This window comes from Pelophylax lessonae, assembly GCF_965119305.1.
Source record: "Pelophylax lessonae genome assembly, chromosome: 3".
NCBI classification, from domain to species: Eukaryota; Metazoa; Chordata; class Amphibia; order Anura; family Ranidae; genus Pelophylax; species Pelophylax lessonae.
This window is the reverse complement of record NC_138770.1, coordinates 370,914,084-370,928,566: the sequence shown is the minus strand read 5'-3', so window position 1 is coordinate 370,928,566 and position 14,483 is coordinate 370,914,084. Positions and strand designations below refer to the sequence as shown.

At 43.1% G+C, this 14,483-nt stretch overlaps 1 protein-coding gene across 2 annotated transcripts in view; it reads left to right on the top strand.

Annotated features, from left to right (window-relative positions):
- The window catches only part of MDN1 (midasin AAA ATPase 1), a 902,759-nt gene that overhangs the window by 206,903 nt on the left and 681,373 nt on the right, over positions 1–14,483 (top strand). For both annotated transcript variants that reach the window (XM_082250237.1, XM_082250236.1), the window contains exons 16-17: positions 6,872–7,080; positions 10,653–10,756. In XM_082250237.1, coding sequence (XP_082106363.1) covers positions 6,872–7,080; positions 10,653–10,756 — 313 coding nt within the window. The remainder of the gene's footprint in view (positions 1–6,871; positions 7,081–10,652; positions 10,757–14,483) is intronic.

Sequence of the window (14,483 nt, the reverse complement as noted above, 5' to 3'; positions counted from 1 at the left end):
AGAATAAAGTGAATGTTCAAAGGGGTCGATATTACTTTCTGTACTGGCGTACTATTATATACAGCACCTAATCCTCTGGGAGTTATATCACTTCAGGATTTATTTATTATTTTTTATACTCACCACTTTACCACCAGGGATTTCTTATTTTTATTTATATGTATCATTCATCAGTCTGATCAGTTTTGCACTGTACCACTTTATTGGAATAAATTCACTAAAAGTTTTGTCTATTTGTTGCACAATCATTATTTGTAGACAGAAATTCACCATACATTTATAGATCGAATCGGTTGGTGTGGATCGACACGGAATTGTGTTTCTTGCTTTTTAACCTTTGGGAATTATAATTTAAAATCAGCGGGTGTTACCCCTCATCATATGGGGTTTTTTGCACACTACTGCACCTTAATCAGCACTTGATCACTTTAGGTAGCGCCGTCATCTTCACCTACAGGGCCTAAGTTTGATCCCGTATCTAGACGATATGTTGATCTTTGCAAGATCAGAAAAACAGGCTATGGCAGACACCCAAAAGGTGATGTCAGTTCTTCAAACAGTAGGATGGCTATTAAATTTGGAGAAATCCTCAATACAGCCAGCACAGGTCCAAGTGTATCTAGGGTACAAAATAGATACCAGACTCAAACTTTTTCTCCCTAGAGAAAAGGTGGAAAAGGTGGTCTCAGCGGTAAGATATCTGCTCTCATCCTTGGTGTTCCAAGAGACAGATCATGCGAGTTCTAGGGCTAATGACAGCATGTATTCCAGCTGTAGAGTGGGCCCAACTACATTCATGAGACCTCCAATTTTTTCACCTGGCCTCTTGGAACAAGAGACAGGACTCCATAGACGAAAAAATGACACTGTCCCCTCAAGTAATATTTTCACTGAAAGGGTGGACAGTCCCCCAAAACCTAGAGGAGGGGCGACTCTGGGGTCAAGAGCTGCCCGTAAGGATTACCACAGACGCAAGTTCCGAGGGGTGGGGAGCTCACCTAAAAAGCACGGACCCAGGGCACCTGGGATTTGAAGCTTAGTCAAGCCTCTTCCAACTACAGAGATCTAAATGCTGTGGGAAAGGCCTTAAAAACCTTCGAGAAGGACATTCTAGGGAAAGAAGTCCAAGTCCATTCAGACAATGCTACAGCAGTAGCTTACTTGATTCAAGGGGGGACCAGATCATTCTCTCTGCTAAGATTAGCTCAGGAGACACTGAGCTGGGCAGAAAAGAGAGTGATTTCCCTTTCAGCCATGTACATAAAAGGGAAGGACAACTGGGAAGCGGACTTCCTCAGTCGTCATTGCATCAAACAGACAGAATGGGAACTGAACCCCAGATTTTTTCAACGTCTAGTCCAAAAATTTGGTCAGCCAGAAGTGGACATATTTGCCACTTGGCAGAACTGAAAAGTAGGACAGTTCTTTTCTCTGACAAAGCAGAGGGGTATGCTGGGCCTGGATGCTCTAGCACAGCCTTGGCCCTTCAGGCTAGCCTATGCCTTTCCCCCACAGAATCTAATTGCGAGAGTTCTGCTGAAACTCAGCGGATGGCCGCAACTACGCCTCATCCTGGTCACACCTGGGTGGCCAAAGAGAACGTGGTTTGCAACCTTGGTATCCCTATCAGTGACAGCTCCGTGGAAACTTCCAGAAGTTTCAGACCTGTTACTACAAGGACCTCTGATTCACCCCAGACCGCAGTTCTTTCAGTTAACAGCCTGGGTAGTGAACGCCAAATCTTGAAAGAGAAAGGATGTTCAGACAGTCATTGAGACCCTCCTTTCAAGTAGAAAGCCAGTGACTAGAAAAATTTATTCCAAAATCTGGAAAACATTCTGTACTTGGCAGAGTCAGAAGAAAGATTCCTCTGCCTCAATCCCGATGATCCTGGATTTTTTACAGGATGGGGTAGATAAGGGAGTGGCGGTGAACACCCTTAGAGTACAGGTAGCAGCACTTTCTGTTTTTTTAAACAAAAGTCTGGCCAAAGAGCCTTTAAAAGGTTTCTGTTAGCTCGGGGAAGAGTATCTCCAATTAACAGAACTAATGTTCCAGTTTGGAACTTAACGCTAGTACTAGAGACATCTAGTGAAGCATTTGAACCTTTGAACAAAATTAGTTTAAACATTTTGTCAATCAAGTTAACTTTTCTGTTGGCAATCACCACAGCCAGAAGAGTGGGAGATTACAAAGTTTATCCATAAAGGAACCCTTTATGCGAATTCTCCAAGACAGTGATTCTTAAACCAGACCCACTGTAACCTACCCAAGGTAGTGTCTTCCTTTCACAGGAATCAAGAGATGGTTCTCCCATCTTTCTGTGAAAAACCTAAATGTGCAAAAGAACGAAAATTCCATTGCTTAGATGTAAGAAGGTGTCTTCTAACATATTTAGAAAGAACCAAAGGGTTTAGGAGATCTAGCCACCTGTTGGTACTACATTCTGGACCAAGGAGGGGATTACAAGCATCAAAACCCTCGATCTCTAGGCGGATTAAACAAGCCATTAGTATGTCATATAAGGTGTCAGGTACCCCCACACCAACAAATCTAAAGGCACATTCCACAAGGGGCATGGCAACTTCCTGGGCCGAAAAAGCCGGAGCATCCTGGGAGCAGATCCGCCATGCAGCCACCTGTCCAGCCAAGATACCTTCCTAAAGCACTATCGTGTAGAAGTACTGTCGCAGCAAGACCTTGCCTTTGGCAGAAAGGTTTTACAGGCAGTGGTCCCGCCTAAGGTAGGCCAGTATGGATTCCTTTATTATCCTCTCATATGTAGGCCTTCCTGGAAGGGTGAAAGGAGAAAACTTACTCTTAGTGTACTGGTAACGGCCTTTCTCTTAATCCTTCCAGGACGGCCGGCCTACTTCCTGCCCAAGATGGTGGTGAGTTAAAAATGTGTATATATATGTAGCTGTATGTTATTGAATAACTGTATCCCTTGAAAGTTCGGTTGGAAAGGTACTTTTCTATTACTGAAGCTCAAGGATGGGTGGGACATTTTTAACAGCTGCAAATTAGTTGTGTTTCCTGTGAGGCGGAGCCACAATCTCTCATATGTAGGCCGTCCTGGAAGGATTAAGAGAAAGGCCGTTACCAGTACACTAACGGTAAGTTTTTACCACTGCACTACCTGTCACAGTTTGAGAGGCCCTGAAATTTCAAGATGGCACAAAACCCCCCCAAATTACCCCATTTTGCAAAGTAGACACTCCTAAGCTATTAGCTGAGAGGCATGATGAGTCCATGGAATAGTTTATATTTTGCCACAGGTTTCGGGAAAATTATTTATTTATTTTTTTTACATAAAGTTGTCAGTAAATGATATCACACATGCCATGGTTATATGTGAAATGACACCCCAAAATACATTCTGCTGCTTCTCCTGAGTACAGGGATACCCCATGTGTGAGTCTTTTTGGCAGTCTAGCAGCGTACAGGACCCGGAAAACCAATCCACACCTTCTGGCTTTCTAAGGGCGTAAATTGTTGTTTTCACTCCTTACTACCTATCACACTTTTGAAGTCCATGAAATGCCAAGATAGCACAACCCCCCCCCCCCCCCCAAATGACCCCATTTTGCAAAGTAGACACTCAATCTATTTGCTGAGAGGCATGGTGAGTATTTTGCAGCTCTCATTTTTTTTGGAAAATGAAGAAAAAATAGGAAAATGCATTTTTTCCCTTCCTTTTTTTTTTTTTTTTCAATTTCCAAAACTTTGTGACAATAAGTGAAATCTGCCAAACACTCAACATGCCTCTCTGCAAATAGCTTAGGGTGTCTACTTTCCGAAAAGGGGTAATTTAGGGGGGGGGGGTGGGGGGTTGTGCTGTCTTGGCATTTCATGGCCTCCGAAACTGTGATAGGTAGTCAGGAGTGAAATCAACAATTTACGCCCTTGGAAAGCCTGAAAGTGGGGATTGGTTTTCGGGATCCCATACACAGCTAGGCTCCCAAAAAGTCTCACACATTGGGGTATCCCCATACTCAGGAGAAGCGGCAGAATGTATTTTGGGGTGTCATTCCACATATACCAATGTCCTGTGTGAGACATTTATCTTTTAGTGACAACGTTGTGTAAAAAATGAAATAAAAAAATATTGTAATTTTCCCAAAACTTGTGGCAAAATATAAAATATTCCATGGACTCACCATGCCTCTCAGCAAACAGCTTGGGGTGTCTACTTTCCAAAATGGGGTCATTTGGGGGGGGGGGGGGTTGTGGTATCTTGACATTTCGGGGCCTCCTAAACCGTTAAAGGTAGTGAGAAAATGCAATGAAAAATGTACGCCCTTTGAAATTCTGATGGTGGTGATTTGTTTTCAGGGTCCCGTACATTGCTAGGCTCCCAAAAAGTCTCACATATGTGGTATCCCTGTACTCAGGAGAAGCAGCAGAATGCATTTTGGGGTGTAATTTACACATATACCCATGGCATGTGTGAGCAATACATCATTTCAATCACAACTTTGTGTAAAAAAAATAAATTAAAAAAAATCTTTTTAGTCATTTTTCAAACACCTATGACAAAAAAATGAAATATTCAATGAGCTTAACATGCCTCTGAGGACATTCCTTAGGATGTCTACTTTCCAAAAGGTGGTAATTTTGGGGGGATTTTGTACTGCCCTGCCATTTTAGCACTTCATGAAATGAGATGGGCAGTCAGAAATTAAAGCTGCGTAAATTTCAGTATTTACACCATAGTTCATAGTTTGTAGACGCTATAACTTTTGCGCAAACCAATAAAAATACGCTCATTGAATTTTTTTGTATGTCAAAGACATGCAGCTAAATACATTTTAGCCATAAATTGAGTATATTGTATATTTTTTTAAAAGACAAAGTTGAAAGTCATTTTTTCGCAACATTTTCGCATTTTTTATTAATATCGCAAAAAATAAAAAGCGCAGAGGTGATCAAATGCCACCAAAAGAAAGCTCTGTTTGTGGGAAAAAAGGACGTAAATTTTGTTTGGGTACAGCATTTCATGACCGCGAAATTGTCAGTTAAAGTCAAGAAGTGCCAAGTTGAAAAAAGGGGTCTGGTCAGGAAGGGGGTAAAATCTTCCGGGGCTTAAGTGGTTAAAGGGGGACTCCGGCGGCATTATTAAAGGGGGACTCCGGCGGCATTATTAAAGGGGGACTCCGGCGGCATTATTAAAGGGGGACTCCGGCGGCAATATTAAAGGGGGACTCCGGCGGCAATATTAAAGGGGGACTCCGGCGGCAATATTAAAGGGGGACTCCGGCGGCAATATTAAAGGGGAACTCCGGCCCGGACACAAAGGGACGCTGATGTAAGGAGGCACTCTGATGGGGACGCTGATGTAAGCAGGCACTCTGATGGGGACGCTGATGTAAGCAGGCACTCTGATGGGGACGCTGATGTAAGCAGGCACTCTGATGGGGACGCTGATGTAAGCAGGCACTCTGATGGGGACGCTGATGTAAGGAGGCACTCCGATGGGGACGCTGATGTAAGGAGGCACTCCGATGGGGACGCTGATGTAAGGAGGCACTCCGGTGGGGACCCTGATGTAAGGAGGCACTCCGGTGGGGACCCTGATGTAAGGAGGCACTCCGGTGGGGACCCTGATGTAAGGAGGCACTCCGGTGGGGACCCTGATGTAAGGAGGCACTCCGGTGGGGACCCTGATGTAAGGAGGCACTCCGGTGGGGACCCTGATGTAAGGAGGCACCCCGTGGGGACCCTGATGTAAGGAGGCACTCCGGTGGGGACGCTGATGTAAGCAGGCACTCCGATGGGGACACTAGATTGGATTGCTAGAGCAACAGGGACGCTGTGCACAGTGCGTGACAGGTCAGACAAGGAGGCTGATGAGGGAGAGACTTAAAGATATTAAAAGGACATTGTATGAGGAAACTTGTACTTGGAATTGCATGAGGAAACTTATACTTGGCAAACCCTTTGACTGATTGAAATCTTCCCCTGTAAGTGCATTACTGTAAAAAAAAAAAAAAAAAAAAAAACGCAGAACATAGACACGCTATTAAAGGGACATTTTTAAGCAAACTGACTTTAGTAGCAAAGTACGCCTTACTGGAACAAGTCTGTTTTTACAAATGTTTGACCACATATGTTCTAGCGCCCGTTAATTTAACGGGCTTAATGTCTAGTAGGACTATATTTATATTGGTTTTCACTTTAACGTCAGTTTGAGTGCCAGTCTCCCTAAATACTTTATTGCTTGGATCTAGTCAATAATGCTGCTTTAAAATATATTGCATTTTTATGAGAAATGACACTCTTTACAGTTTGCATATGTAACTGGCTTTAGGAAGATCTGAGAAGGCAGTTATTTTTTTCTGATGGTTATTTTCTTATATTTTCATTAAAACAAAAGAAAAATAGTTTTTATTAGTTTGTATTTTTAAACTTGAGATCGATTTTATTATTGATAGTTGATTCAGTTCTTAGATGTAATTTGTACCTAAACATTGTTGTAATTGAGTGGGTAGGATAGCAAGGTTTAAATCTTTACATTTTGTGGAGATACATCCCCACATGTTTCTTGGCAGTATTCTTGTATAGGCTCTCTTTGTACAGTAATACTGATCTGGAACAAACATGCAGATCAAGAGATCTGTGTGACTGCATGCTTTTCAGGGTTATTGATTTGGAAAGCAGCGTTAAAAGAAAGCAGTTATGTAAGAGAGTTGGCATGACAGTAAGGCATTTATCTTTAGAGGAGGTAAGCGGTGTAAGTCTTCTGTATTTCACTGTCTAGTTTTTTTTTTTTTTTTTTTTTTAATCTTGTATTTTGGAATAACTTAATTTGTAGAAAACAGTTATTTTGATTCATTGAATACAAATTTCTTTTTCATGTTTCTGGTTTTAGTTACAAACCTGTGGATCATAAACTGATATGGCTTCCAATGCGGGAAGATTTTGAAGAGCTTTTCACACTGACATTCTCTAGGAAGCAGAACACAACCTTTCTTGGACACATACAGACATGCTATAGGCAAAAAAGGTGGCAAGACTTATTGAAATTAATGCAGCATATTGTGAAAAATGCCATTACTAAGGTTCAAGGTGCAGAGTCTGGTAAGTGGAAGAATTGCGAATTAGAGTAAAGCCACATGAAGTTTTATTATCTTTATTGTACAGTGATGGACACTGGCAAGGTATTAATAAAATAACAGCTTTTCTGGCATACTGGTACATCCTCTAAATAGGTGAAACTAAATAATTACAATATCTCTTCTTTACCCACTGGCGAGGGTAACCCTATATACTGTACATGTCCACTGCTCTTCACAGGCACGGGGTACTTTGTGAAGAAATTCTAATAGTGGATATGTATGTAGGGTTAACCTTGCCAGTTGGTATAGGGGTATAGCGATGCTTTAGTGTCACCTATTTAGAGGATGTACCATTATGCCAGAACAGCTGTTTTATGTGAATTGTTTTAAAATGTACAAATAAAATATGCAGTTTATAGAAATTGTTTTCCATTGCTGTAAAAAGTACCATGGGAGGAGCTCAATAGTTTTGCAGCTGTATTGGGGCTTATTCACACTAGTGCGTTGATTTGTGTTTTAGCACACTTGGATAATGCATAGACCGTTTTCTGTATGTCATATTCACACAAGGCTGTGTTAACATGCGTTGCGTTAAAATGCAACATGTATGTATTTTAATGTAACTCATTTAAATGTGTGTAAAACAAACGTCAACACAAGTAAAGAAAAAAAAGAACTTGTAAAGATATGTAGGTAGTTTCCAGGTAAGATGTTACCATAATCCCATGAAAATTGTGAAAGAAGACTAACCCCCTTTTGGGTGGGTGGGACTTTAAGGGCAACTAGTAATTATCTCTCATAGGAAAGATTAATTTAGAATAAAATAATTTATTGAGAAAAGTAATTATAAGAAAAATCATCAAGGTAATTTATATTACATATGTAACGGTATAAATAAACATGTGATACAATACAATGTTACAGGTACACAACAGAGTCCAACGCGTTTCGAAGAATTGTATAATACCAGAATCTTCCTCAGGGAATCTGTGTATATTCCTGAAAAGCATATGCCAGAAATAAATCAAAAAAAATGTAAAAAGAAAAGAACAAAGCAAAATAATGGCTAAATATTATATATCAAATCATTAACATGTTAATGATTTGATATATAATATTTAGCCATTATTTTGCTTTGTTCTTTTCTTTTTACATTTTTTTTGATTTATTTCTGGCATATGCTTTTCAGGAATATACACAGATTCCCTGAGGAAGATTCTGGTATTATACAATTCTTCGAAACGCGTTGGACTCTGTTGTGTACCTGTAACATTGTATTGTATCACATGTTTATTTATACCGTTACATATGTAATATAAATTACCTTGATGATTTTTCTTATAATTACTTTTCTCAATAAATTATTTTATTCTAAATTAATCTTTCCTATGAGAGATAATTACTAGTTGCCCTTAAAGTCCCACCCACCCAAAAGGGGGTTAGTCTTCTTTCACGAAAAAAAAGAACTTTGCCTTGTCATTAATTTTGTCCCTTAACAAGCGCCCAAACCAGCGGCCATCTTTGGGGAATAGTAGAGTAAGGAGAAGAGCAATATGTGCAGAGCAGGTACTTTCTAGTCAGCATTTGATGAATTTATTGCCCATCTTCAGGCATACAAAATCCAGTATGACCCCCAGCAGAAGGTTTAGAAGGAGAATTGTAAAAATAGCCTGTTCTGGAGTCAAATTGCAGCAGAGATCTTTCCTCAATATAGCTAGCTCAATCTCAATAAGGTCTGTTGTGCTAGACATTCTGTTTATTACAAAAACTCTCAATCTTCAAAACACTCTTCAAAAACAAATGTCTTCACTCTCTTCTTTTTTAACCCGCAAACAGAAACGGTATGCGTCTCACAGGAAACTTATCAAATGCATTGATTTTTAATGTGTGCCAAAATGCGTGTCAATGCGTGTTAAAACCCACAATAAATGAATGAAAAAAGAAATATCCATTTTACTGCAAGTCAGTGTGAAATCAGCCATAGATGGATGCTGGCAACACACAACTCTGTATAGATCTATTTGTCGATTCATGTGAGCAGGGAAGATTAAAAAATAGAAAAAGTATTTATATTTTGTTTTTACATGCTACTCAGCATAGTGTATAGGAGTAAGCAGAAGAAATGATTTTTTAGAATACTTGTAATTCGCCTCATCTTCCACTCTAAAGTGGTTGTAAACCTCAGACATGAAATAAGAACAAAACCTATCCCTCTTGTTCTTGCCTCAATTTAAAAAACTAAAGCCCCGTACAAACGTACTGATCGTCGGCCGAACGATCGGCCATCTTTTGTCCAGGGCTGTCGTGTCTGTTGAAAACTGCAAAAGGCTCCACACGAATTTTGTCGGCCAACAACAGCCGACTGCAGAAGTGATGTCATGTGATTAACTTTCCTTGTCTTTTTTTTCTTTTCTGAGCATGCCCAGTCTTGCTAATCTGCTGTCTGTCGGCTGAAATCTTTACTGACTGGCGAACAATCGGCAGTTCTGGTAAAGGCCAACAAATATTTTAAAGTCTGCACGACAGATTCTGTTCAGCCGAAAATGCGCTGTCGGAAGCATCATACTAACAAGCCTACAATCGGCCGATCGGTCGGCGGCCGAATATTTACGGCCGACAATCGGTACGTGTGTACGGGGCTTTAGTGTAATTTGTCTCCTGCTTCATTCCTCTATCAGCATGAATCACTTCTGACAAGTTTTTCTGACACCAAGAGAAAAATGGTGACGAGGAGGGAGCTCCAGCTGATTGACAGCCTAAGCTCTCTTCCGGTGTTGTGTGGAGGGTAGCATGCATCATCCCTCCGATCAGCTCTCAGAGCTCTCTAGAGTGTAACTTCAGCTGTCCACCCCCTAGATTCACTAGTTTATTGTAAACCGGCCGCTTGTTCTTTAAACGGCGGTATTTTAAATTTAAAGTTTAGATGGGAAGTATCTGAGGCATTTGGGCGGTTGAAGTTCACAGGCATTCAAGCAGGAAAGTCATGTGGGGGCTGGGCAGGAAACGCAACACGTGAGCCGCGTGCGGCTACGTCACGGGCATAGGCCTATATTAAGAGCTGCGCGGCTTCAGTCTCCTCAGTGGCTCGGAGCGGCTTGGCGAGCTTCCCACCCTTCCTTCTCTTTCGTGGCACCATTATGTGGTTCGTCGCCCTTGTATCAAGGGGGGGCTTGTTTTGAAAGAATTTATTGGTCATCACTCGAGTTCTATGACTGAGTGATAATTTGTTTGCTGGATTTTAATTTATTATTGGTTTATTATATATTTATACTTTATTCTTATTGGATGTTTGATAGATTGTTTACATCATTTAAACCAATGAAGGTGCAGCGGCCATTTTTTCTTCATCCTTGAGTGGTGTTTTTTGTGTTATTTATTTACTTTAATTGTAATTTATTTGCTTCATCTTGTGTTATATGTAATTAATGCAGTCTACAGTCCCATGACATGTGCTGCTGAAATACAGTGTAAATTTTGATTGTTTTATAATGGTTAACCTGGAAATAGGGTAAAATCTTGGATTACTTTGTACTAAAAACTGTTGTAATAGATTTTTCATTATCAAATCTTGAACAATATTTTCTTTTGTTCTAGAGTATATGTTGAAAAGCAAATGGGAAACCTTTTCATTACGTCTAAATCAAGCCCAGCAGCAAATGAGGATGACTGAAAATGCTGTACTATTTGCATTTGTAGAGGTATGCTTTCTTGTTAAAGGGTTAACTGGCATGCAATTTACAGTGAACAGGAAAACACTTCGGTGCGCATAAATGTAGTGCACAAATATGTATCTTGGTGCGCGTTGATATAATGGACGATGATGGCCATATATTAGAAACAGGTTTTTTTTTTTTTTTTTTTTTCTTAAGCATATCAACTTCAATGTGCTGTGTACAGGCAACCCATTGAAGTCTATTAGGACGCTGCAATTGCATACTATCAGCCACTAGTCCTAAAGTAAGACAAACCATTTAACACTGACAGGGGGCATACAGTGGTCAGCTTTTTATTCTTTTATGCAAAATCTTATTTCAAAAGGGGGAAAAATGGTTTCTGTAACTGCTTAAAAAGGTTAGCTGGAGTTAAGCTTTTAGTTGTTAGTCAATTGTATCTGAAACCATAGTGCATCTAAAACTGCCCTGTCCCCAGATTGACAATGCTGCTGTCTAAGGGGTGTCTGTTGCTCCTCCATCCACAGTGGAGACGCTCCAAGACGGAAAGTGCTACTGGTCAGATCTCCAGATGGAAACAGAAGGGAAAAAAAGCCTAAACCAAAAGTACTTCAGCAGCTTTATTTAAGGATTAGTTAAGTGCAATATATAACCTTTTTATAACACTTTAATGCACATTCCTGACTGGCAGCAGGAAAGCATTAATGCTGTGGAACTGAGCACTAGCGTGATCAATGGTGTCTCATGCATTCCTTGCTCTTTCCCACACAGTGTCAAGGAAGAATCTCCCTTTTGCTACTCCTGCTGGCATTGGATCAAGTCCATCTTTGATCCTTAGTCCTTTCCTGCTGCCGGCTTAAAGGGACTTTAGTCTCCTCTGTCCATTATCACTGGCTGCCATATGTGTAGGTTTTGCGAGTGACCTTGAACCTATACGGAAACCACCCCCTTATTTGTTGACACGCATCAGAGGCAAAAACAATCCTCCTACGCCTTCACCTGAGATTGAGTCAATCCAGTCCTTGATTGAGAAGCTTACCCCCCCCCCCCCCCACAAAAAAAAAAAAAAGTTTTAAAAACACGGTCACTGCACTATGGGTGAGCAGGGTTTTGGGTAGTTGCATCTGTGGTGTCACTGGAAAAAAGATTGTCCCTGCATCCTTGGTGTCACTGAAATAAAAAAATTCCCTGCATTGGTGGTTTCATTGGAAGGAAAAATGTCCTTGTGTCCATGTCACTGGACGAAAAAAATTTCCCTGCGTCCATCATATATGATGTGCACCAGAAAATTTAGGGGCTTGGGTGATAGGAAGCTGGTAGTGGGGTACAGGGAGGATGAAGATGACAGTGGGTTGGATGGTAGGAAGATGACAGGGACGATGAAGATGATAGGGGGTGGGCTGGTGGGAAGATGACAGGGGGTGGGATGATGGGAAGATGACGGGGTGAAGCTGATAGGGGGTTGGGATGGTAGGAAGCTGATAGGGGGGATGAAGCTGACGTGGGGTGGGATGGTGGGAAGCTGACAGTGGGGATGAAGATGATGGGGTGGGATGGTGGGAAAATGACGGGGGGGGGGGGGGGTTAGATGGTAGGAAGCTGACCGGGATGAACATGACGGGGTGGGAGGAAGTTGAAAGTGGGGATGACGCTGACAGGGGGTGGGATGGTAGGAAGATGACAGGGGGTGGGATGGTAGGAAGAATACAGGGGGGATGAAGATGACGGGGTGGGATGGTAGGAAGTGGACAGTGGGGTACAGGGGGGTGGGATGGTGGGAAGATGACGGGGTGGGATGGTAGGAAGCTGACAGGGATGAACATGACGGGGTGGGATGGGAGGAAGCTGAAAGTGGGGATAAAGCTGACGGGATGGGATGATAGGAAGATGACAGTGGGGTACAGGGGGGATGAAGATGACAGGAGGGATGAAGATGACAGGGGCTGGGATGGTAGGAAAATAACGGGGATGAGGATGACAGGTGGTGGGATGGTGGGAAGATGACAGGGGGGATGAAGATGTCAGGGGGTTGGGTGGTAGGAAGATGATACACCCCTCCATCTCCACCCCCCTAGCACCATACACCCCCCCCCCCCCCCGCAAGTTAGTGGTAGTTATGAACATCACAGGCCTCAAATCAGAGCGGCGCTGTTGCAGAGAGTGAAGAGCTTCTGCCCGCCTCCTCTCCAGGAAACACACAGGAAGGGGGAGGGGTGGGTTCAGTGCTCATCTCTGCTCTGACACAGGCAGCTGGGGAGAGAGACCAGCTGCCGTGTGTGTGTGTAACTTGCGTGCGGGAACCAAGCAGCCCGCACCACAGCAAGCATTCCGGGACTCGGCCCTGATTCGCCGGGGACTTTGGAGCAGGAAGTATGGCTGCGCCCTAGGCGGCTGCCTTGTTCGCCTAGCGGTAGCATCGGCTCTGCTTGCCTTTTGAGGAGTTGCACCCTGCTGCTGTTACTCCCAAATTAAGAGACTGTTTCAGCTACTATTGATGTGTTCACTTTTCTGAAACTAGAGAATCTACCCATACTGATTTGCCACTCTGTCTTCCAATCCTCAGACAAGCCTTCGGCATGAAGTTGCACCCCCAATTTCTGGAGAAGAGGGGCATTCATTTAGGTTTCCAGACATTTTTTACTGGCTTTAACAGCATGGCTCTTGAAGCCCAGGTTCTTAGTGCAGGTGGTGCTATCCCAGGGCTACGAACTGGAGTTTCACTCTGTCCCTCCCCCCTTGGCTTCTCACCTCCAGTCTGCCTGTGTCATAGATGTTTTCAAGCCCTCTTGGGTCTTCACGATCAAATTGTCATTGTCCCTGTGGCAGGGCTCGAAATTTAAAGTCCTGAGCTACTAGCCAGGCCTTAAGGGTTACTCGCTACCAGTTGCCCCACCCAACTCCTACCCTGCCCCACCCCGCCCCACCCCTAATTCCGCCCCTAAACACGCCCTCATAAATTATCTCATAAAATGACACTGTTTTTGCATAAATGCAGAAGTTACAAAAATAAATTAACGTTTTCAGTGCCCATCAGTGCAGCCTAATCGGTGCCCATCAAGGGTCTGGAACCCCCCAAATCACCCTCCTAGTACCCCCCCCCCCCCCCAAATGTCACCACCTAGAACAAATCCTACCCGTCAAATCCTCCCCCCATCAGTTTTCCCCTAGCACAAAAAAACCCCATTATTCCTACTGGCACAACCCCCCCCCCCCGAATCCCCCCTTTAACAGCCCCAAGACTTCCTGTTCTGGCACAAATCCATCCCCCCACCCTATTCCAATAATCTCTTCAAGGACGATCCCCCAAATCCCGACTCCTGGCACAAATCCTCCCCCCCTCCCCCAGCTCCTAGTACAAATACTTTTTGGGGGATTGTCCTTGGGGGGGGGGGGGGGGGATAAGAGAATTTGTACTAGGAGGGGTGGGGAGAAGATGATTACTTCTAGGTGGGATCAATATGGGAGGGGGGGGGACTGTGCTGAGATGGGGGGGTTGTGCTAGGGGGGGGAACTTTGCGGAGATGGGGGGGTTGTGCTAGGAGGGGGGGTTTGTGCTGAGATAGGGGGGAATGGGCTGGGGGGGGGGAATTGTGCTGAGATGGGAATTTGGAAGGGGACAGGATAAGATTTGTGCCCCCAGAGCAGTTCTCCCTTTCCTCCAGCATGCAGACCTCGGATACAGCACATCCCTCTGTGATTCTCCTCTTCGTATGTCAGAGCAGAGGAGGAGCCTAGGAGAAGCCTATTCTATTCC